General features: G+C 46.8%; 1 protein-coding gene across 4 annotated transcripts in view; it reads left to right on the top strand.

The window, feature by feature from the left end:
- Positions 1 to 24,599, top strand: part of pald1a (phosphatase domain containing paladin 1a) — a 75,921-nt gene that overhangs the window by 47,436 nt on the left and 3,886 nt on the right. For all 4 annotated transcript variants that reach the window (XM_012831099.3, XM_031560807.2, XM_031560806.2 and 1 more), the window contains exon 19: positions 17,624 to 17,779. In XM_012831099.3, coding sequence (XP_012686553.2) covers positions 17,624 to 17,779 — 156 coding nt within the window. The remainder of the gene's footprint in view (positions 1 to 17,623; positions 17,780 to 24,599) is intronic.

Genomic DNA, 24,599 nt, shown 5'->3' with positions numbered 1-24,599 from the left:
CAACCCCCCCCCCCCCCCCCCCCCCCCCCGCCCCAACCGCAAACACACATACACACACACACACACACACACACACACACACACACAAACTCACACACCTACCTTCCTATTGCTCCTGACCTTTGCCCCGCTGCGCCCGACCTGGCTGGCAGAGCGAGGCGATAAACAGAGCCAGATGTTCCTTTCTGGGGGAAGCGGGACTGAGACTCAACCCCTTCCCCAACCCCCTCCCCTCTTGCGACCCATCAACCCTCTCCCCCCCTAAAGCCCACGCTGTTGGATGTTGGTTGGAAAATGTGTCTTTGATGGAGAAAAATGTATTTACATTGCGGTTGATACATGAAAGGACCCCCTTGCCTGAGGCTGGGGTTAAGGGTGGGTTTGCGTGGAGAGGAGAGCGTCCAGTAAATCACCACGCTCGTCCATCCATGACGCAGTGGGCAGATGGTGCCACAGTATCCCACGCCAACTTGGTTGAGGATGCGGCCAGGTTGTGGGGAGGGTGGGGGTGGGTTGGCGCGGAGCTGCCTCCACCTTGGTGGTGTTCTTACCAGCTTCCTCCATTGGCGCTCTGCTCATCACTACTAGACCCACCAGTGCGATTGCGATCTTTCTCTCACTCTGTCTCTCCATTCCTTTCATTGAACAGCTCATATGGGTGTGTGGCCTGTTTTAGTTGGGGAAGGAAATCGGTCCTGAACAACATGCGTAGGCCCCTCTGCTTTTAATTTGGTTCCTCTTCAGAAGAGTTCCTCAAAAATAACAGGCCCCTTTTTTAGGACCTAAAGTGCGGCCTCCTGGCCCTCACCTCGAGAGACCCCCTCAGCCAGGCCCTCTTGGAAAAGGCTTCAACCATCACTGCTGTCGTTGCCTGCCTCTGTGCTTTGCTGGAACCTCAAGAGAGAAAGAGGTGGTTTCCATGACGATAACACTCCCCCCCCCCCCAAACGTTGAATAGTTTGTTGGCTGTCTTTTCGGACCTTCATTGTTCACTATTATAGGTCAACCATGTTCTGTTCCATCAGTGATGGATGAATAGTACCTTGAACATTACAATGTCCTGCACTTTGCTATTTCGGAGGATGAATGTGGTATGTTGGAAATTATATAACTCTTAATAATTATATACTTTTTAATATATAATTCTAAACAGTGTGAGCTGAATATTGCGTTGTTTGCCTTTTTCACCTCTGTTAGTCTTTTCCATTTTCTTTCTTTGCTTTAGCTTGATTATAGTGTGTGTGTGTGTGTGTGTGTGTGTGTGTGTGTGTGTGTGTGTGTGTGTGTGTGTGTGTGTGTGTGTGTGGGGCTGCATAGCGCTGTACACACCACTTATCCTGCTGGAGACCTCCGTGTGTGTGTGTGTGTGTGCGCTTATCAGTTCAGTGTATGGAAACTATGCTGGCCTGTGGTTACGGAGGAAGGAAGCATACCTGCTTGAACCACCATCGTGGCAAGCAACATGCCCTGGCAGCTGTTTCGTCCCAGGAATAGGATGCCACTGTCAAACTTGGCACGGGAGGTTAGACAAGGAGGATATATACATTCACATCCCCCAAATATACATACATTCCAAAACTCTTGAAGGGGGAAAGAATTGCATCAACACCTCCCCCCATCTCCAGTCGCAGAACCCAGAACCTCCTGAATTTTAATATGACTGTAATAGCAGGTAGTTAATCTGTCCCGACGCTCGAGCAGCTCCTGTACATCCAGATCTACAGCAGAGGCCATGGCGTGCCACGGCAGCACAGGGCTCTCCAGGTGCCAAAAACAGGGGGGGGGGGGGGGGGATAAGAAAGAAATGAAGAAAGAAAGAAAGAGGTCCCGGCCCGATGAAATCTTCCAGTAAAAGGGAAACGAGACGTAAATCATGGCGCATGTCCCCAAAGAAAGGCCCTCACGGTTTGGACGGTGGAGTGGAAAAATATTTGTGGAGAGAGAAGAACGTTCCGAGCAGGTTCCTTTTGGAGGAAAGGTAAGGCACGTCATCCATATGGCAGGCGGGGGGGGGGCAGGGCGTAATGAGGAGGAGGGTGGGTGCAGGGATTGTGGTTGAAGAGACAAACCACCAGGCCATGAAAGGGATCCATTACTCTACCCTTCCCTTCCAGTTGATCAGGGTTGCTAAGGCCTGCACCACCCATGGGGTGTGTGGATGTTGAGTTTACAGAAGCAGATGCAGGGAGCCAAAAAAAGGGAGCCAAACACCTCCAAAGGCTCCCTGCCGAGCCCTTACGCTCCACCTATGGATCTAGGGTATTGAGACCTGGACCTCCTACACGCTCACTGACCTGAGACGAGGAGGTCGAGGGAAGGTTGAATCAACCCGAGCCGATCGGGTGCGGTGACTGCTCGGATTAAGGTTCAGGTTAGCCGAGGTAGCAGGTGAAAGGCGCTCTCAGAGAGCGAGACGCACACAGAAGGGGAACAGTGTCTGCGCACAGAACTTGGCCAGCGGTTCTATTTACTGTGGCCGACCACCAAGCACCAAGTTTCGGAGCGGTCGCCCCGAGCACCTCACTGGAGCGGAGTCCCAACAGGTGCAGGTGTGTTTTTGGACGGCATCCCACATTACGCATTCTACTCATCTAAGTGGGGAAGATCTTTTTTCTTTTTCTTTTTTTTAAGGGGGCCCTCTAGGAAGGCTGCAGTGGAGCAAATACACTCTCCTTTTCAATAAGCATCTCTTTCAGTATCGCTCAGGGATGGGCGGGGGGGGGGGGTTGGAAGCAGGCCACAGCCCTTGCATCAGTAGTATTAAGATGCACAGCTTGATACAGGCGAACCTTTGCACACAGTCATGCCAATCAGTTTAAGCATGCCATGGGTATTTAGCTTTTATCTGGTTGTAGTTGGCCATGAAGGCAAGAAAGGCAGCATAGTAAGCCCCTAGTTTTGAGTTGGACAAGGGCTGCTGGTGAAATAGATCGATAGATAGATACTTCATTTATCCCGTGGGAAATTAAGGGGGAAATACGATGACTGTGTGTCACTCCTCATGTGTAGGAGAGCCATGTGGCTTTGGCAGTCCGAGATGTTAAGTGTTGCAGTACTGCTGTGCTCCTCTGGGAGTTAGAGATGGGTTTCATGTATGTAAAGCAGGTGATTGTATGGAGTTAGAGATGGGTTTCATGTATGTAAAGCAGGTGATTGTATGGAGTTAGAGATGGGTTTCATGTATGTAAAGCAGGTGAATGTATGGAGATATATTCCATACATTGATCCATGGTCCCCTCCAGCACAGCGGCGCAAAAACTCCTGTTTTGCCGAGACGCGAGGAATTTTCTCAGCTGGCAGTGCAGAGCTGCGTGCTGCATCGCAGCACCTCTGAAACACGTTGAGTGACTGGGCTGCCGGGCACAGCAACAGTCCGCACAGCAAGGTGCCCGCTGGCCCCGTTCGTTCGTCAACACTAATTCGTCTCGGCTGTTGAAATATATCATCAGGCATTACGGTTAATAGCGGATGTGTGGATGCAACCCAGTTCAGTCACTCGCTGCAAAGGTGTAATCAAAGCTAGTTACAGAGATGCATGGCAGATGGCTGAAATCACTGGAGTGTTTTGCGGACGTGTTGCGCGTGATAAAGTGGGAGATGTCTCACACTTTACGGTGTGTGCTTATGAGGAGTGTCTACTGCGTCTGTCTTCCCAATTTAAATGCGGGGTTGCAGAAACTCTTGTTCATGATTACTTCACATCTCATGGTGACCACTTTGCATAAATGGCACGGTGGCGCAGGTGCTTGCACTGCCGCCTCACAGCAAGAAGGTCATGGGTTCGATTCCTGCATGGGGTGCTGTTGGCTCTGGGGGGCAGGTCCTCCCCAGACCTTCAGTGCTCAGGTGGGCTATCTCCCTAGGGTCCTGGAGGAAGGACAGTCCGGGATGGGGAAAAGCAGAGACTAAATTCACAAACGACCTCAGGCCTGTGTGTGTGTGTGTGTGTGTGTCCTGTGTCGCCTCCATGTATCCACGTGTGTGTTGCAGTGTGTCGCTTGTGCGAATAAAGTCTGACAATTATATATTATTATATTAATGTATGCCTACACTGTATGTTGGCCGCTTTGGATGGTTCAAGTGCACACAGAATCATTGAGTATCGAGTATGTGCAAACCAACAGACTAATACTTTGCTGTTTGTTTTCCTTTGCATGTGATATTCCTACATCCTATATCCATTTCTGAGTCTTGAGAGACTGTTGACGTGTGTCGGAAATCACCCCTACTAATGTGACGGTCTGAATGGCTCAGGCTAATCAGTGCACTTTTCCTGCAAAAGACTGGATGGATCGCTTGGCGCAAGAAATATCGGCACATTCGGAATTGATTATGTCTGTCTTTGGCTGTTGTTGTTTTGGATCCGTAGTCCCACTGGATGATTATGAATGTAACCAAGAATGATAATATGGAGTGGAGAGGGACTGGTCCATGTGAGAGATGCCAGAAGAGAAGATTGGCTTCTCATTTGTCATTTCTGGCGTTTTGAACGATGGTTACCGTTGGCAGACTGTTTGACAAGCTGTTTGTTTGCTAAAACAGATCAGATGGTCCGATGATGGCACCAATGGCCACATTCTTTGCCCGTTCTCAGGCATATCCTCCACAAATAGTTTTTTCCTCACAGAACCACATTATCTGCTAACCAGGAGTAACAGCCCGATGCTCTCATCTTTTTCCCCCACAAAGGGAGGGTCTGAACCCAAGGGGTGATTTCCCCATCATGAAGTAAAATCAGCCCAGACATTCTCTAAAAAAAAAAAAAAAACTTAAAAAACTCCCTCTTGGGAACATTCTGGAATAGCTCTGGACAGTTTATTTTTTCTCCTTGTTTTTTTTTTTTTTTAAATGCCAACCATTCAAAACATGTGGAGAACGTGCCTGGTCAGAGACCCTCCCTCCCATGTGGCTGTGCGAGAGGCCGTGTTTCATACGTGAGGACAGTTGGGACCCAACACTTGACACCTGTGTTAATGACCCTGTAATCACCTCCAGACGTCAGAGAGGGCTGCCCTACATGCTACCCTTTTAGCCTCTATTTTCCTTAAAGCGCCCGACCCCCATCCCCCTCGAGGTTGCTAATTCAGGTTTTTCGAACACGCTTGCTAATTAAAGCTGTGTCTACAAGTCTGTCCCACTCACTTAATAGACACAGGCAAAACACACTCCGTGGCTAATAAAGTACGTTCTGTTCTATGAGTTGTTCTCTTGAGGTATCCAGAGATTGACACTTTCTACCCATATGTCCTGTTTGTTGACCAAGACAACCGTGGGATTTGGGAATCGGAAATGTCATACGTCACAAATATCACTGAAGTCACTGTTTGGACCGTGTGAGTGTGTGCTATTCGACACAACGTCCAATCACAGCATGACAGGCCAGAAGGCAGGCTTCGGTCAGCTGGAGTCTCTTCTCCCCTGACTGCTGTCATTTGCGATCGAAGCTGGCGCACTGCATCTCAAGGCTCATCAGAAATGGGAGCGAGGCGTTCTTCTTTTCGCTGGTTGGCCTTCCAGTTCCAGCCTCTCTGTGCTCCAAGCCAGCGGATGTGAGGCTGTGTGTGACCCTGAGTTAATTAGGAACATAATTAACATGTGCTTGTTGCTGAGCATTGATTAACCTGCTGCAAACTGGGTTGTGGGTAATTGTCGACATCGATTAGTGGAAGGCAAACCAATTGATTTTCGTCCTCTAAATGGCATACGTAACCCGGGTGCTGTAGAATGATCTCCGGCTGGGACATTTTCACCAATGCAAACCCAAACAGGGACATGTTAAAAGATGCACGCTAGCCTTTAGCTGACCCTGCCAATCTCCAGTTAAATCTCTAATTGAAGAAAATCATGGTGGTGATGGTTCTACAGATCGTAACATTTTTGTATGACTCACTGCTTTGACCCATTCACCCGAGTCATTGTGCCGAGGACCTGAATTGGCCATTTCATTTCCTAATAAAAAGTGCTTCTGCTTTAGAACTAGTGAAGGCCCATCTCCCTCACCCCCACTCTCTCTGGGTGGTGGTGGTGGGAGACGTAGGTGGGTTTGAAAGTTGAGGAGTAGTGCTGATGGCTTGGTTGATGAATAACAACAAAATGTTTTCCCCCCCCCCTATTTCCATCAAGTTACTTTCCCAGTATTACATGTTTCGTCTGATTTTGTAAATAAGCCTTTATTCCAGACAGTCCATTTTGGCTTTTAAAGTACTCAGATGCTCTCCGTGTTCATTGAAGGACTCTGTAAGCCTCTTGCCGGCTTCCGTCGGCTCACTCTTCACTTCAGCTTTGCCGCTGCTACCCGAATAAGTTGATTTTGTTTTTCATTTTATTTTGTTCCGGTTGTTGCTCTCGGAACACTTACGTTTTCAAGAGCAGAGTTTTGAAGAGTTGCTTCCATTCAGAAAAAGAACGGTGAAAAGCGTTCAGTCCATTAGTGGATGGAAGGTCTTTGTGCCACGGCTTCAGTGGGTAAGGCTTCCACTGCTGGATGTGCCGTACGTCACGTTTGCGGTTCAGGATGGTTAAAGGGGAAAAACTAGAGTGGGTGAAGAAGGGGGTCTGTAGAAGCCATTATCTGGATCTCCCAACTTTTCATTCTCCAGAACTTTTACCAGTGATGTAAAGAGGGAGGGAGGAGGAGAGAAAGAGAGGGATAGGGGGAAGGTAGATAGGGCCGAGTAATGGATAGAGAAACAAGCGGACAGAAGACCAAGATGGAGAGAGAATGAGGGAGAGGGAGAAAGGTAGAGGTAGATGGGCAAGAGATGGATAGAGAAAGAGTGGGAGAAAGGAGAGAGATGGAGAGAGCGAGTAAGAGAGAGAGAAGGGGAGAAACCAACCCCAGCTGTGGGCACAGAAGAAGGCAGGAGGGATGGTGTTCCTCCATCTTGAGGCCAGATGAATGTATAGCTTTGATTAGCAAGCTCCTGCCTAGCTGGCTGGCTGCCACTCTGTGTGTGTGTGTGTGTGTGTGTGTGTGTGTGTGTGTGTGTGTGTGTGTGTGTGTGTGTGTGTGTGTGTGTGTGTGTGTGTGTGTGTGTGTGTGTGTGTGTGTGTGTGTGTGTGTGTGTGTGTGTGTGTGTGTGTGTGTGTGTGTGTGTGTGTGTGTGAGAGAGAGGAGACAGATCTGCAGTGGCCTTCCACAGACTGCTCTTGCCCTCGGCCTGTCTCATTTTCCTCTCTCTCTCTCTGAGAGAGAGTCTGTCTGTCTGTCCAGTGTTTCTGACCTATTCTACCTAGTTACCAGTCTGTATGCCTGTCTGTCAGTATACATCTGTCTTGTTCTCCCTGTCTACTTGTGTGTGTGTGTGTGTGTGTGTGTCAGTCTCTGTCTGTCCATCTGTGTGTCTGTCTGTGTGGGCTTCGAGTGCTGCCCAACACCTTCTGCTCCTGTCTGCCCCAGTGATTTTGTGAGAACTTGCACAAAAGGCCAGGTGCATAACCTTCATCCACAGTGCTGCCGAGAGGGAGATGGGGAGGGAGCATCGGCCAGAAAGAGACGTGAATCAGTGAGAAGGACTCCCCCTTCCACATCAGTATTGTAGCAAAAGGCTTTTTGGGGGGGTTAATCGATCGGTCAAGAAAGTATAATAAAATATTGATTCGCGGTGCTCGGTTTAGTGGAGCCCTTCCACCAGAACGTCAAAAACAGCTGGGCCAATTCCTCCGCAGGGCTCTTTTGTGTACATTTCAGGCAACTGTTCACTCTCCTCCGGCCCTGAAGCAGCTCCTCTGAGCTGAATGAATCACTGCAGGACACACACACACTCACACACACACACACACGAAAGGAAAGGAAACCCGGGCGCTGTGTCGAAAGTGGAACAGGCCGAGAGTGACCGCGCTGAGAGGACGGACCCTAACAAGGGAGACATGCTGTACAAGGCCGGGGGAGGTGTGGGTGGAACTATGCTGTGCTGCTGATGTGACGATAAGTTGACACACACACACACACACACACACACACACACACACAGCCTGCATCGTGAGTTACCGCTTTGTTAAGGTCGGCACACTGCATTAACAGGCGTATTGATTTAGCCCATATGTTGTACTTATTGACTCGTTTTAAGGGGGTTAGCTTTGACGTCCTATCTCCGTGCACGCTGGCATTTCAACAAGCAGGAGATGGCATGGCCCTTTGTTGGCCAAAAAAAAATATTAGTTGGTAGTTCGGAATTTCAAATAACTTTTGAATAGGTCAAGTAAGGTCATTTTTTTTAATAGTCTTTTCAACTGTGGATTATGAGTTTAGAGGAGGTGTTGGATATTATTTTGATGCTTACTGAGTGAAGTCTCCATTTAAGATGGATCTTCATGGAAAATCTAATCGAGAAATTATGCTATGTCTATGAGAGATTCTACACTGTTTGAGTTCATCATATACGGTTCATACTCCTTATCTTATTCCTTACGGCACATATCTTATTTATTTACATATTCCACTTTACATATGCACACACTCTGCAATGACAATAAAGTTGAATCTAATCTAATCTAATCTAATCTAATCTCATCTCTGTTGGAACACATTCTGGTCAGTATCCACTAAAGAGAAGATGGTAAAGGTGCACTGCGTCTCTCTGCTTGCTTCAGGGGAGAGACTATTTTTCTCGTGTGTCACTAACGAGCGGACCAAGTGTGTTCTCTCATGCCTTGTTACATTTGTTCTTCTTGTTTCCACCACACTTGCATCAGATTTGGTCTCCAGTACCCAGACATGGATACTGGGCTGTTGTAGAATGATGACGTTCTATTCCCTGAGCAGACATGACATGAAAAAAAGAACTTCAACCTGCCTTGAGTTGAAGCCTGAAGACATTTTTAGGTCTTCTCCAGTAAAAGCTCATTGGCTAGAGCAACGGATGAGAGATCAAGTTCTTAGTCCCAACTTTTAATGTGAATTTTGAACATTTCGAATAATAAATCCTGATTCGCAAAATATTAATAGTTAGTAAAATACAAGGTTGATGGAAACGTTTAACGCTTGTCTTCTCGGAATGGAGGATGGATGGATGGATGGATGGATAGAAGAAATGAAAGGGTTCTTGTGCTAAGTCGTGTGGGAAGTGCCTCTGTCGAGAGTCTTTGATTGGCTCCTTTTACCTCGCCGACTCTGGCCTTGGTTAATTGGCACCACATGTCAAAGTGAGGCAGGCAGGCGGGCGGGCAGGCGGGCGGGCAGCACCCCTCAGCCCTGTACAGTGTTGCCATTTAGGCACAGAGGGGTGGGGGGAATAAGAGCGTTGGAAGAAAGCTGCATTTTTGTTCACCAGCATCGTTAGATGTGGGGGTCGGAAATGGGTGGGTGTGTGTGTGTGTGTGTGGGAGCGTCTGAACAAAGCAGAGGTGAGCTCCACTTCCGTGGGATTTTTGTTGTTGTTGTTGTTTGCTTGCGTCGTTAGTGACGGGAGCTGGAGAGGCCTCTCCTGACCTCCTTGTGTTCTTGAGAGTTCATTAAGTGCTTCAACTGTTTATTGATATGCTGAATTGCACTCTGGAGCTTTCAAGAGGTGTTTTGCCTCATTTGCCCCCCCCCCCCCCCCCCCCTTATCTCTCACCATGACAAGGTAGCCTCAACATCTCTCTCTCTCTCTCTCTCTCTCTCTCTCTCTCTCTCTCTCTGCATGCCTCTGGTCTTCGCGTGTCTACATTTCAATATGGTACAGCTGAGAGCAATTCATGGATGCAGGATCAAGCATTACTTCATGAGTGAATACGACTTTTGTGCGGGTTGAGAGAACTGAAAGAAGTTAATATCTTAAGCCTGAATTTAAGTCAATATTTTCAACATTACAGGTGCCCATCAGAGGTCCCTAATTACAATCAAGATGCCATTTAGCGCATTTTATAATTACGCTTACATTTCATGTTGTTTAAGCCTCATCATCCAAGTTATTGTAGTCATTATTTAAAAGTGCTAACTATTTTTTATCTTTCAACAAATCTAGATATACATTTATATTTAACATTTGAATTAGCATTTTTTTTCCCAACTTTTTATGGCCGTCTGCTACACTTGTGAAAGTGGTAAGATTGAGAACTTGAAATGTGAAAATGTGTAAGATGCTCTGTGCACCCCTCAGTGTGGTGGTCCTGGTCTGGTTCTGGGCTTGAAGCATCACTGGCAAACACCAGGTTTGGATCGGCACCACGTAAAATCACCACTGCATTCAAAACTCTTGGAAACTTTGTAAAGTGCTGTTGTATGACCAAAGAATGTTTCCTCCTCTCACCCACTCTCATTCTCTCTCTCTCTCTCTCTCTCTCTCTCTCTCTCTCTCTCTCTCTCTCTCTCTCTCTCTCTCTCTCTCTCTCTCTCTCTCTCTCTCTCTCTCTCTCTCTGGGGTGACATATAGTAAAATCTTCTCCACCATAAGCAGCTGTTGAATCTCACGCCTCTGCTTCCCTGGGGGCTCCAGTGTTACTGGAATGCTCTCGTCTGTTTTGGCTGGAGTCCACACACTGCTAGCTCATAACACTCCCATAACGCACACACACACACACACACACACACACACACACACACTCTTCTGGCTGTTACCAGGATATCCATCAGCCCTAGTCAAAAGGCTGGCAGTTATGGCTTTGCCCTCTGACAGTGACCGAGGCAAAAGCAGCTTTGCTCTTTTGTCCTGAGAAGGGCCAAGCTGGACCAACGAATCACCAACAGCCTGGTACCTCTACAGGAGTCACACCAAAGCTCACAGAACCGCATCTCTGACCCCTTCCCCTCACCTCCATCTTGAACTTTCCGTGCCCCATAGTGTTTCTCTTTAAATACCAGTTCAGTTGAGGGGTAAGACCTGCTTTGTTTGTAGGGATATCATTCACAAGTGCCGAGCTCCCCAAACATATTGTTTCCATGGCTTAGTTGGAAAGGGTTGCTACAAACACTGTGGAAAGACGGCCTGAAGCATAATTAACGGCAACACCAATTATTCCGTCTAATGCAAGTAGTGATATTCAGTGTGAGGAGCGTTTAGTGCCTCACGTAATTATCTCGGTGTGGCAAAGCTGATGCTCCGAGTGATTTGATGGGGAGCCCAAATGAAGAACTGAAGCAGCAGGCACATGTTGGTATTTCCTACTTGCCAATTATACCTCTGCTTCTGTTCCTGTGCAAAACCCGATGCCCCTTCCACTCCCTCGTCCTCACACAACGCTTTCCTAACGCAACCCCCCCACCCCACACCCACACACACCCCACACCCCACACCCCACCTCGTCACAGACACACATCCCCCTCACCCCCAATATCCTGGAAGCAGAGGTGGGGGGGGACACGCGCCAGCTGGGGGCCCCAGACGAGGGGACCTGCCTCAACACACACACCACACACACACACACACACACACACACACACACACACACACTTGCAGTGAGAGGAGAGCCTTGTGGCTGCCACACACACAGACTGTCATATACAGGCATGAATATATACAGCATACTGCATAATGTAGTCTCTCTTCTACCTCCCGCCCTTTGTGAAAGCTGAACTGTGGGCTTCGCTGGTGGTTCCAGCGTGGCGGTCATAGCTGTTGTGTCATCGGCGACGCCGTGCTTTTAGCCTGTGAAGGAAGCCCTCAGGTGGTTATTTACGGCCTTCCTCTTGGCATGTTGCCGAATAATTACACATTTGCCTTCTTGATTACAGTCTTCTCGTCTGCTTGCCTATGTTTTTCTTGTCTCTCCTTGTACGCAAATGCCTAATGCATTTTTGTGTGGGTGTCTGAAGCAAGAAAATGTGGGTTTCAATATTCAGGTATGTAACTTCTAGCTGTTAACTCGCTAATCGCATTCATGGTGTGATACCATGGATGTTGTCTACAGCGATCGTATGGTCCTGAGTCAGAAGCCTGTCATTGTGTGTCTGGAGGTATGCGGGTGGGCATATGTTTGGAATGTTCTTTACAAGGCTGCTCTTGGTCTTGCTTAGCATTGTGCTGGAGATATGGAGTCTACAGTGGCGGCTGTCTTGTGTGTCTACACGTCTGCACGTGCACACACTCTTGCTCCCGTGTGTGTGTGTGTGTGTGTGTGTGCGTGTGTGTGTGTGTGCGCGCCAGGGCTGGCAGCCATGTGTTCACAGGCCACACACACACACACACACACACACACACAGGCTTCTCAGACGGGAGCACAGCGTCTGGGGCGTGTCTCCACAGTCCTCGGAAACCTCCGAAGGAGTACAAGGTCCTCAGGGTGACCAAGGCACATGTTGGTATTTCCTACTTGCCAATTATACCTCTGCTTCTGTTCCTGTGCAAAACCCGATGCCCCTTCCACTCCCTCGTCCTCACACAACGCTTTTCCAAACGCATTTAGTGACATGTCTGAAGGAGAACATTTGAGATTCGCTCCTTGTAAGGGCTATGTCAGCACCATGGGTAACCTTCTACACTCTCTCAGCCTTGAAGCTCCAACTCCAGTTGTTTTTTAGTGACGTCGAGATTCTCTCATCCTGGGTTGACGTGTGCTTCGAGAAGTTGAAGGCCTGAGCAAAGAAAGAACTGATGGATCCTCCTCTTCTTCGGACCAGGAGACCGGCCCGACCGGCCCGGCCTCCTCAGAGTTGGGAACGAGTAGTCCGTCTTCGCTGTGGGACTTGTGATTGTGCTTATCAGGATAGTGCAGGCAAAGGCCCCTGCAGGACAAAGGGGGTGAACCCAAATATCAAATGAGCGGAGAGACCTGGCTTTCTTCAGCAAAACATGGAACTCATTGAGATGCAGACGGTATAAGACTCTCGTTGGCTCTAGCTGTCTCATAGAGGTACTTGTGTATGTATTTATGCAGGCGTGCATATCCTACTAACCCTCCACACACACACACACACACACACACATACACACACACACACACACACACACACACACACACACACACACACACACACACACACACACACACACACACACACACACAAACTACCACTGACTGAGGATTGAAGCTGGCTGAGCCAATGGCATCTCCCGACCTCATAACAACAACACTTCACTAAGAGCTCCACTGCCGCGCATCAACGTGACAAACCAGAACATAAACTTGGGAGATCTGTCATTTCACACCTCAGCTAGTAGTAGTACTGTGCCAACTTTTTTTGTGTCTGTTGTGCTTTGATGTACATAAGAGGGACGGGGGGGGGACGGGTTGAAAAAAAGAGAGGTCAATAATGAGCTTCTTAACTGTTAGCTCAGACCAGAGACCAGATCTGTCGAAGCCCGTGGGAGCGCTCGACCCAACTCTGGTGTTATTCTTAGCGGTGTAAGCCAGGGTTAGGCCATTGCAATATCTCCACATCAACCCCCTAACCCCGGAAAGAACATCCTGTGAGACAGGTCTATGTTTTTGAAGGGGGGTGGCTGTGCAAAGTGTGATGTGGGAGTTCATTAGTTGTACATGTCATACTCACAGAGGTAACCCAACCCTCCCCCCTCTGGTAGAGACACAGCATTGAAATCCTTACCTATGCATTCAAAGTCCTCTCCTGCATTTTGTGTGTATGTCACTGCTGCAGTTTTGCTAATTAGCGCATATCCCCTTAACCATTGAGCAGATCTCACCGTCAGGGTTCCAGGTCGAAGGGGCACAAAAAGAGCGCGGCACAACACTCGCCACGGAACCCTGGGCCACTTCCCTCATCTCCCATCTTCCGGCACCTTCCCCGACAAGGTCTATGTGCTTTATCAGCCTGCCTCTTTACTGCCATTATGGGTTGCATCCGAGCATCCAAGTGGGTGTCCTTCACAAGTCGCTCATCTGTGGCGGAAGGAAATCGATTATGAGAATTTTCAAAGGACTCAAGAGCCAGCACAGCGGCGCTACATTCTGCTCTTTAGAAGAGGAACATTTCGCTTGGAAAGTTTCTGACCTTTTTCTTTCTGCCTCCTTTTTATAGCTTTTGTTTTTTTTCCCACTTTTTCTTTGCTGTTTTTAAGCCATTAGACATAAATAGTTTGAGCTGTTTGGACTATTGTGAGCATGACATTTCAGAGGTGTCATTGGGATTTCTCTAACCTGCTTTTGTCGACCATACGCTATAGACCGCACAAAATTGTTGTAATAATTTTAAAGAAAAGTAAAAAAAGAAATATTATTCATTTATGTCAACATTTGGACATGAAAAAAAACCCTAATAATGTAGTAAAATCAGTCAACTCCTTTCTAAGCTATAACAACAGAACACTAAATCCACCCATCATTGTGTTTCAGATATGGCCAGAGCATACTTACAGTGGAAGGAATGGATTGGCAAATCAATTTTAACAGTTATCGTCTGTCAGCAATTTACCTCAGTTGGTTGGGTTGTGGCTGAGGAAGAAGTTAACTGCTCTCAGAGACAGAATCTCTTTGCTGATGCCATCCTTTCATGAGGGGTAAACTTCTGGGGCCTTCTGCGCTGCTGTTTTTTTTTCTTGGCACTTTGTCTATGCCTGCTGTCAGTGAAATGGTTGTCTGTCTGTTGGGGCCCCGTGGGGTTGGTGAACTCCGGTTGTTTGAAACCAAGAACAGCAAAGTGAGGCTTTTTCAGGGGATGATTTGTCCGTCAAGGTGGGAGGTTGTTTTGTACTTTTGAACTGTACTTTAGAAAACAATAATTGGTATCCTCTGACATGTTCACATCATGCTCATTAAGATAAAAAAAACAAAAAAAAAACCAATAGCAGCATGCACTAAGTGTATCATTTAATATAATATTGCACATCTGTCCACCAACATCAGATTAATAATGTCACCCTGTACTGCCTTCACGTGGCACATGCCGTTTTTAGCCCTTCATCCTGATCAGTTTAAACAGACTGAATGGAAAAACCTGCCCTGACCTCAAAGAGCACAAACAAAAACAAACACGTCCATCTTGTGTGTTCCACAGGGTGTCTTTGAGAGTGGATTCTGTTTGCCCTTGACGGAGTGTCCATTTGTGGTGGCGACTTTCGAGGATGGAATCCCTAATAGGCTCCCTCTGCTTTTAATGTCATGAAGTGCCCTGTTTGTTAGGCAGACATGTTGGAATGCTGGGACGGTAACTCTAAATTGTCAGCTTCCTGTGAGGAATCACACATTTGCCAAATCGCTTCCAGAGGAGATTTTGTATAATCTGCAGTATGGAGACCGATTTCTCCATTTCCTCAAGAAAAATCCCCAATATTCTCTCCCATCTTATATTTCTTCAGGATGGCCAACACGCACATTGATGAAGTACTAAAACTGTTTTCTACAGGAATTGCGTAATTCATTTGTTTTCATTACATGTTTATAAGAATGGTGTGGTAATTGCCAACCATACTCTTTTTGCAAGTAAAGCAAAATCATTTGTACCTTTCACAGGTTAGAAAAACAGGGCAAAGGGGTAAAGTTCCCAATATACTTGGTTAAGCTCAGTACATCAAAAACAGGTGTCAAATCCTAATACTGCAGAGGCTGTGTCTGGAAGCTTCTATGCTAAAAGACCATGGCTTTATGTGTGGACTTTGTGCTAAGTGTTTCAAGATAGTGTTTCAAAATTGATAGAATTGTAACAAAAGATCTACTCTTTTTGTACTGAACAAAATAAACATGTAGTTATCTTCAGTATTTAACAGTTAGCACAAATGACTGTAATGTATTGGAGTTACTGTTTTAAACAGTTCAAATTCCCAGAAGCCACAGCAGTGTTTACCCTCGTAGATGAGGTTCAGAGAGATATTCAATAACAAATCCATATACATTCTCCATACAGTGAGGGCATTTCCTTTCAACGCAACACAACATGACCTTCAGGGTCATCAGGAGTAATTGAGGCGTTGACCTTTTGCAGGCATGCCACTTTAGAGATTCACTGATAGGCATAGGTCCGCTCCACTCCACCCCAGAAACGCTTAATTGCCTGACCGTGAGGTGGGTCATCGACTGATGCGCCGTGGGACATTTTCTCCTGTTATTGCTGCGCTTTCCTCACTTCACCACCTGCGGAGAGAGCGCTAATGGAGCATTCAGTGACCAGGAGGAGGAGGAGGAGGAGGAGGGGGTGGGGGAGGAGGAGGGGAAGGAGGAGGAGGACTTGCAATGCTGGGTAGTTTTATAACCTAAAAATAGTTTCTCATCAACCCTTAAATGGTACTGTTGACTACCATTACCAATCCTGATTCGAATCTCTCATAAACCAAGGTCCAGTTGCCCTCAAAATATTTAGAATTAGTTCAAAGGAAAGTGAAGTCGTAACCCAGGCAATGTCCTTTCTGACCTATCAGTGTTCTAACTGGATGACCTTTTGTGAGGTCACAGACTTGTCCAGATAGCCACGTTTTGCCTTGCTGTATTGCTGTTTTGAATTGAGATTATTCCATTTTCGCACCCCAAAAAATGTCATCAAGCCCCCATCGCACACTATTACATGCTCGATTTACCTTCCATTATTTGGAGGCTAGATAGTGTTTTGAATGTAGGTCAAGCACAGTCCACACTGCTCAGAGGGACGCCAAAGAGCACTGTGACCAGTCTCATCTCTCAGACGTTAGCCACCTCGAACAAGAGCTCTGCTGTTCTGAAAAGCACAGTTAACAATGGATTTGTAGACCCTTGGTGACCCTCATGGTTTTTCAAAGGACTGCTGTAATTGAAGGCCAGATGTTTTTCTTCTTTTTTTTTTCATTCTCCACTCAGCCTGAAAATGGTAAATAACATCCACGTCTGCATATAAATGAAGATTAAAAACAGGAAAAGAAAAAAAAAAAAAAACGTATTGCATTATTTTGCAGAATAGGGCACCACCAAGAGAATGGTAGCCTTTTTCCCCTGGCGTTCGACTAAAATATGAGCCGTAGACAGCCAGGGTCAGTCATCCGCAGGCTAATTTGCAATTTAAAACCCAACCTCATGCAGAAGCCACAGTTGGCTTTGCAGTGCTGGAGGGGTTGCACTGGGTCTCATCATAGGCAAAACGCAGAGCATTCCGGGCATAGTCTATGGGGTGAGGGCGGACTATTGACAGAAGTCTTTGCTATTTTTAAATGGCCGTGTTGTTTCAAGGTGCTCATTGTTTGCAAATGGCGGAAAAGCCACACGATTTGCTTGTAATGGTTTTGGTATGTGGCCCTGTTACAGGGTTTTAAACTGTGATGCGCAATGCAGTTTTAATCTAATCTTGTGCCTACAAGTTTTCACCAGATCTTGTGGTGTTATCAGTTTAAAATGTTATGACTGTCTGGACATGATTGATCTAATCTTCTGTCTAGAAGAATTCATCAGACTTTGTGGTGGTGTCAGTTTAAAATTGTATGAATGTCTGAACGAGTCCTTTTGGTCGAGGGTGTAACTCCTCTCTACTTCTCAAACCTGCTAAATGAGGATTCCTGATGGTGTTCCACAAAGTGTCCGTCATGGTTTAATGAGTCCTGCTGTCAGTTTAATATTAATGAATTCCTGAGCTTCACCTCTTGACTTATAATTTCTCTTCATGAATCCCCTCACTTTTACCAAATGAGAGTTGAGTTATCGAGTGAGTGACTTTTTTTTTCTTCTTTTTTACATTTTATTTGTATCATTGCTTTTGCTTTTGCTTCCATGGCGAACTCTCAAGCAAAGTCTGGCAAATGAGGTCCAAGCCCAGACTCTTGACAGGCCTCTCTTGCTCACACCCCTGCAGGTCAAGAGTTGCAAACCTGAGAAGGAAAGCCATCAGCTGCTGCTGCGGAGTCTGCAGTACCTGGAGCGCTACATGTACCTGATCCTCTTCAACACCTACCTGCACCTGGAGAAGAAGGACTCCTGGCAGCAGTCCTTCAGCCAGTGGATGCACCAGGTGAGTGTCCGCGATCACACCTGCAGTTCCTCATCCCCGACGGTGCTGAAGTTTAAGTTGTTTATTGGGGGGGGGGGGGGGGGGATTGCCAATCTTGCTCCGGAGGTCCCTCTGCCCTCCATGTCCCCCATCCGTCCATCTGCTTTTCATACCTGACTGAGCACATCCGTCCCACTTGATTACCTGAACACACTTAATGTAATAAAAACATTTAAATGGAAGAGACCGTAACAAGGTGAGCACATAGGAGGGACGTGTGGAAGAGGGCACGGACTGAGGGTGAATTGAGAACCCCTGGAGTAAGGGGTTAAAAGATAAGAGCCATAGTGGGTGAGGGCCAGCGTTGCCCTTTTCTCTGGAATGTAATAACCCTGTCCCAGCATCACAGTAATAACCTCACCTCTGTATTCATAACAGCCATCTTAGCATCGCTTGTTGATTTTTGAAGCAGTTGGCATTGTATGGCAATGAAGGGCAGAAGACTGACCATAACCCATTCACAGTTCAAATGGTTTTCTGCTCTAAAATTTTCAAAGAAAAGAAAACAAACAAACATAAAATAAATAAAAAAACGGTTTGCCAACTGGCTGTGAGAAGGGCACTTACTCTTCCAGCCGGCCTTCCTATTTAATTACTGAATGCTCCCACGTCAGTACTCATTATCACTCATTGAAGCGTCAGTATACATCATCACTCATTGAAGCGTCAGTACTCATTGAAGCGTCAGTACTCATTATCACTCATTGAAGCGTCAGTACTCATTATCACTCATTGAAGCGTCAGTACTCATTGAAGCGTCAGTACTCATTGAAGCGTCAGTACTCATTATCACTCATTGAAGCGTCAGTACTCATTGAAGCGTCAGTACTCGTCAGTACTCATTGAAGCGTCCCATGTCCGTACTCATTATCACTCATTGAAGCGTCAGTACTCGTCAGTACTCATTGAAGCGTCCCATGTCCGTACTCATTATCACTCATTGAAGCGCCATTAAGCAAATGCAGCAACAGTAAACGGCGGCTGATCATAGCGGTAGGTCCTCATAGTCTAAAACTCCTATCTTGAGCCATCATGAAAGGCAGCCCAGGGGTTGGGGTATGATTGATGACACTTAGAGAGAGGAGGCGGAGAGACTGAGAATGGAGCGAGGGAGAGGGCAAGGGGAGGTGGAAAAGCGTCTAGTCAGCTTTTTATTCTACCACACTAGCGAACGTGTGGCCAGGTTCCAGGCTGAGCCATCTGATACCAATGTGTACAACCCCCCCCACCCCTCCATCCTCACCCCTTTGCCGGATGAGTCATCCAGTTTCTTCCCATGGAGATCTCACTGAAGCGGTCATGGAGGCATTGGTACTCAATGGTGTTTTGGTGGGTGTTTGTCTGGCAACACTACGTCACACCATTACAACACCTCTTATGCGGGGAAGCTCTCCATTAAATGCAAACTTGAGTAGTAAGTTCTGCATCATCGGGAACCAATCACAAGTCACATTCTGGTGATATCATCCCTTTTTTTTCCCTTTTTCGAGCAATGTGGTACTTTCCCCTGTGTAGGCCTTTTTGGAAAAGAACATCTGAAATGGAATTGAATTTTGAGGTTTGAAGAAAAACAAATCCTGAGCTCTGCCGATGCACCCCGTCCAAACAGAAAAAATTCCCCCCAAATATTGACCGTGGGAACAGATAGTCCAATACCAAATCTCCTCCCCTTGCACCCCTCCAGGGCCCGAAATGGATTTATTTGGGCTTTTTTTCTTTGTTTTCCGGCACACTTGGGCCTTTATCTGAAAACAAGCAAACAAACCCAAAAAAACATGTTATAGCCTCGGGTCAAAGCTCTCATGCCCCCTCCTCCTCCTCCTCCTCCTCCTCCTCCTCCCTTCCCCTACATCCCCCTCCATTCTCCAGTATGTGTGCTGTGAACCGTAACCCGAGTTTCATTTGGATGTGGCCCCTGGAATTTACAAGCTTATTCTAGTCCTATTGTGGCCTGGTTCTTCACACGTTGAACTTCATAAGGTCTGGACTCAGTGTTTTGGTTGGTGCATTAATCGTCGGGCCTGGTTTGCCCAGCTGTGGCTCTACAGTAAAGCGGAGAATTTATGAGCATTCCAAATAAGTGATTACCGCCGCCACCACCACCACCACCCTCGACTCTCCCACCCACTCATTCCCCTAGTGTGGAGTTATTCTCCGTTTCTTTTCTTACGCGTTCCATGTTTTTAATTTAGCTCCGAGCACAGACTGTTGCTTTTAATGAAACAATGAAAAAAGAAGAAATAAATCAACAATAGAAGAGAAGAGGGAAAATACGGGGGGGAGTTTCTTGCATTCAAATAATTTTGATTGTTAATTAAGCACAGAAACAACTTCCTCATGGGTAACTTTGAGACAATACTTCAAAATGAATCTTTTATGTGCTCGACTTGATGAATTAGCTTTGACTTGGTGAACGCGTGTGCTTTATCATGTTTATCACAACAATGGGGAATCCAGACCTATACAGAATGCAAAACGTTATCAACAAAATACAGCTCGTATTCTGATGGCGTATTAATCTCCTCAAAAACAAAAAGTGTGCCGGGGGGGGGGGGGGGGGGGGGGGGAGGTGGGAAGGAGTGTCAGGTAATACTGAATGAAGTGTTTTAGTTTCGTCTGCACTATATGAAAGGATTTTTCAGTTTTGAGCATCAGAGCCAGTGCTGCCAATGGTGTATTTCATTGTGATGAGACGTTTTTTAAGGACTCATTTATCCAACTCCTGAGGCTTTTGCTCTTTCCCTTTCCGGTGCATCCACTCGTCCTCAGGCCAGCAATGACCCGCTTGGTAACAGAAGTGTTCAGAAGTGTCTCATAATCCTTCATCCCAGCCATTTATCCTCTGAAGTACAGCAGCAAAAACTTTTTTTTTTTTTTTTTTTTTTTTTTTCCCCCATCATCTTGCCATTCGCTTCATCGCAGTGGTGTCAGGTTGAAGAGGAGTTGGTTATGGCTTTATTATGTCATGACCAAGAGGAAAGTCTCTTAGATCCATCTTTTAACCCTTAGGACCCGATGGGGATATTGCGGTGTTGTGCGGAATTGCCTTTAAAAGCTCTGCGAGTTTTTGTCCTACAGACATAAAAATAACACCCCCAGAAACGCGCCATAAACCCAGAGCACTTTGAAATGTTGACTTTAAATTGTACCACCCCTGTTCTGGCTCCATCACAGCTTTGATAATTAATGTTCCAATTAGTCCAATAGTTTGGCTTAATGATTCAATGATTAGCGCACAGTTTAGGCTGCTGATTCACTTGATTATTCCTCAAACCAAAGAACACGTATGTAGGCTAGATGAAATAGAATGAACAGTCCCAAGCTGCGTGATACCTAGGTGATTCATTACTCTTTTGACTCCCTCGTGAGATGAACCTTCGAGAAAAATGTTCTGGAACTTGAATTCCAAATTAGTTGGGAAACAATTGCTGTGAAAACAGTGCCTGTCCAGTTACATGTGTGGCAGGCTAAGACTCATCCTCCCAGCGGTACATGAAGAGGCGGCATGATTTATTGAGTGTCGGCATGAGTGTGTATCAGCAACATGCCAGGCTGTAGTCTTACTATGCAGAATAATGAAACGCAGAATGAATGAGTGCTGAATGCGAATTTATAAAAACATTAATCATCTGGCTGAATGACAGAAACTCTAAATTCCCGTTGGGTTGGCAAAACTCTTACAAGTTTAAGCACTTAGAAGAACGTGACTGCTGTCCTCATTGCACTTGAAGCATAATGTAAGCAAAAGCCAGGGCAGCATTGAAATTTCCTTTCATGCCAGACTTGTCAGTGTGCTCAGTAGGTGCCAGATGTTCTCCCCCAAACTCGAGGTAAACTAGATGTTCAGATCGAAAATGCTCTGCGTGTGTGTGTGCTTTGTATAGCACTGCCCCAGATTGCCAGGGCGCATTGTCTGAGACGCACGATTCTTCGACCACTTTGTCTAAAGCTGCAGAGGCCGCCTCATTGATCCAAAGCGAGAACGGGCGTGGTTTAAACCCAGACCTCGCCTGCTGACTCGTAGGTTAAAGGTCAACTGTGCCGGCAAATTTGGTTCAATCCAGGACACGACCTACCAGGAGGGACAACGTTACACAACTGTGGCACGGGGACACACACACACACACACACACACTACTTGTACTGGAGGGTCTGGTGGCTGCTGTGGCGTGTCGTCTATTATGCCGTGAGCGCCATCAGTGCCGCCCAACGCCACCCCCACTGTCTCATACCATGCCCATCTGCCGTCTGCTTTTGTTTGTGTCATTTTGCTGCGGTGGTGGTGGTGGCACCGGCGAGGGTTTATACTGAACAGCTGTTCAAATTAGATAACAGTACGGCAAAGCACTGCAAGCCTGACTGGCCAGCCTTTGAGAAACATGTGGCCGTACGGCCAGAAGCCATTTGTCATTTATCATGAAGGAGGTGGGCTTGTCATTCAGTGAACAAACACCCATGTTTTTTCTCTGTTCTAGACGTTTGTAATATACAAGTAGTCCCAGTATGGTCCATGAAGATGAGTCGTAATCAGCAGGAGCAGAAAGCGTAGGGCTTTTATCCTGCTGCAGTCACTGTGCTGGAGAGGGAGGCGTACGGGGTTCTGCAGCCGGGGAGAGGACATCTCTCCCCCCACTACCACTCGTTCTGGAGAGACATAATAATGAGTATTGAGCGAGGGCGAGAGGGCCTCCAGTACGAGGGAGGTGACACGTCTGTCAGTGCCACTCGCTATCGTCCCCAGGCAGACCCCCACGTGTGTGTGTGTGTGTGTGTGTGTGTGTGTGTGTGTGTGTGTGTGTGTGTGTGTGTGTGTGTGTGTGTGTGTGTGTGTGTGTGTGTGTGTGTTTGTCCCAGCTCCCATGCTGATAAAAGAACTCGTGTACACACTCACGTGCATGGACCTGCATTCACACAGAGCCATTCACTAATGACCGGGTACACACTTACATACACGTGCATGCAAATCCACCCCCATATAGCAAACTTCTTTCCCTTTCTCTTCCTCACACTAGCTCACACACACACACACACACACACACACACACACACACACACACACACACAAAAGCATTCACTAGCACCTAACCAGTTACACTAAGATGAAAGCTTGCACATACATAGACGTGACAAATGGCCTTTCCTTCCCCATGCAATGCTTCTAGTGGGCCAATTGCTTAATCAGAATTCATTCTGGAACTTCTCCAATTAAAGCCTGAACTAATGCTGGGCAGTGCAACATGAAACTGGGCCAAGTAAAAACGCAGAATAAAAGAAATTCAAAATGCTTGCATTTTCACTGTATTTAAGGTATTCTTTTTGTTCTGTGGTGCTGAACTATTTTAAATGGAAAGCAAGGGCTGAAAGATTTTCTTACTGCCCTACGTGGTTATAATATTGTTTTTAAAACCCTTAACACTCGTTTCAAAGAGGCGGATTGATATGTGCATAGGCTTCTGTATGCGACATGCATGCCTTTCCTTTTACAGGAAAGAAGACTTGTCCACAGCATGACAATTTGAAGTGGAAAGTTCAGCATATTTGAATAATTTCAGGTCTTCACACAATTTTTTTTTCCACAGCAGTTCAAGACGACAAACCCCTTAACTTTTGCCACTGAAAAGAGGCCTTCAAACAATGTACAGTATTTGTTTAGAGCGCATTTTTCTTGCGTCGCCATGACAATGAGTGAAGCCCGAAGGTCAACCCCATGGCCTCAACCGGCCTGGCACCCTTGTACACGGCGTTCTCTGAGCTCTCTGCTTTCCAACTTGGCCACGGAAGCTATAATCAACATGTACGATGGCTAAGTGCTACTCCAAAACCGCAGGGAAATGGCATTGTCAGCAACCATTGTGTAGAGGCAGATTGTTGTCCACATTTTACCTTCTGTACCAGGCAGCGATACGGACTGTGAGTGGGAGGGTTGAATGGTAGGGGCTCTCTCTCGAAGCTACAACCACATTTTCCTCCCACAAACTAAAAGACTCTGCGGAAAATGGGAGATGATGGAGATGCAAGAGTGGTCTTGCACAATTCCATTAAGAAAAGCTTGTGGGAGGGGGGAGGGGGTTTCTTTTCTGGCCATTAGCCATTTCTGTCAGGGCGTTTGTGATGAAGTCTCTGTCGGTGGGAGCAGAGTTGGCCATAAACCGGCCCTAAGCTAATGGCCGTTATGGAGAGGGAGGCTGGGGTCCACCCCACAGATCAGTCAACACTGGGAGGAACGGAAGGGGATTAGGAGCAGAAATGAAACAAAGTCTCCCTGACGACAGTGTGGTGGCGTCGAGGTGATTTGACGTCTCCTTCTCAAATCACAAAGTGGCAATTGCTTATGGAGAACATATTTGTTCACCACAGTAACCTCAAAAAGAAAAAGCAAAGGGAAATAAAATGTAACTTAATCCTGAGTTTAAGATAGGAATTGGGGGGTGGGCTTACATGGTATACTGAGGTGAGGTGTGCTTGGTGATTCACTTTACAGGGATGAAGTTTGTTGGCGGTTTGCTGTGTTTTAACAAGCTCCCCACCGGCCCTTTCTTACACACACACACACACACACACACACACACACACACACACACAGGGAGCAGCTGACAACAGGCCCTGCATCAGCCAGGGCTCGCACCTCATACCCTGAGTGCTTGCAAACAACAGGCAAGGCAAACACCCACACACACACACACACACACAAGCTGTGGCACTTTATTAATTGTGTGTGTTTTCCTCTGAGCTGCACTGAGGGTCTGTCTCACCACACACACACACACACACACACAAACCC

This window comes from Clupea harengus, chromosome 23, assembly GCF_900700415.2.
Source record: "Clupea harengus chromosome 23, Ch_v2.0.2, whole genome shotgun sequence".
Lineage (NCBI taxonomy): Eukaryota > Metazoa > Chordata > Actinopteri > Clupeiformes > Clupeidae > Clupea > Clupea harengus.
Note: the sequence above shows the minus strand (reverse complement) of the source record. Positions and strands in the feature narration are given on the sequence as shown.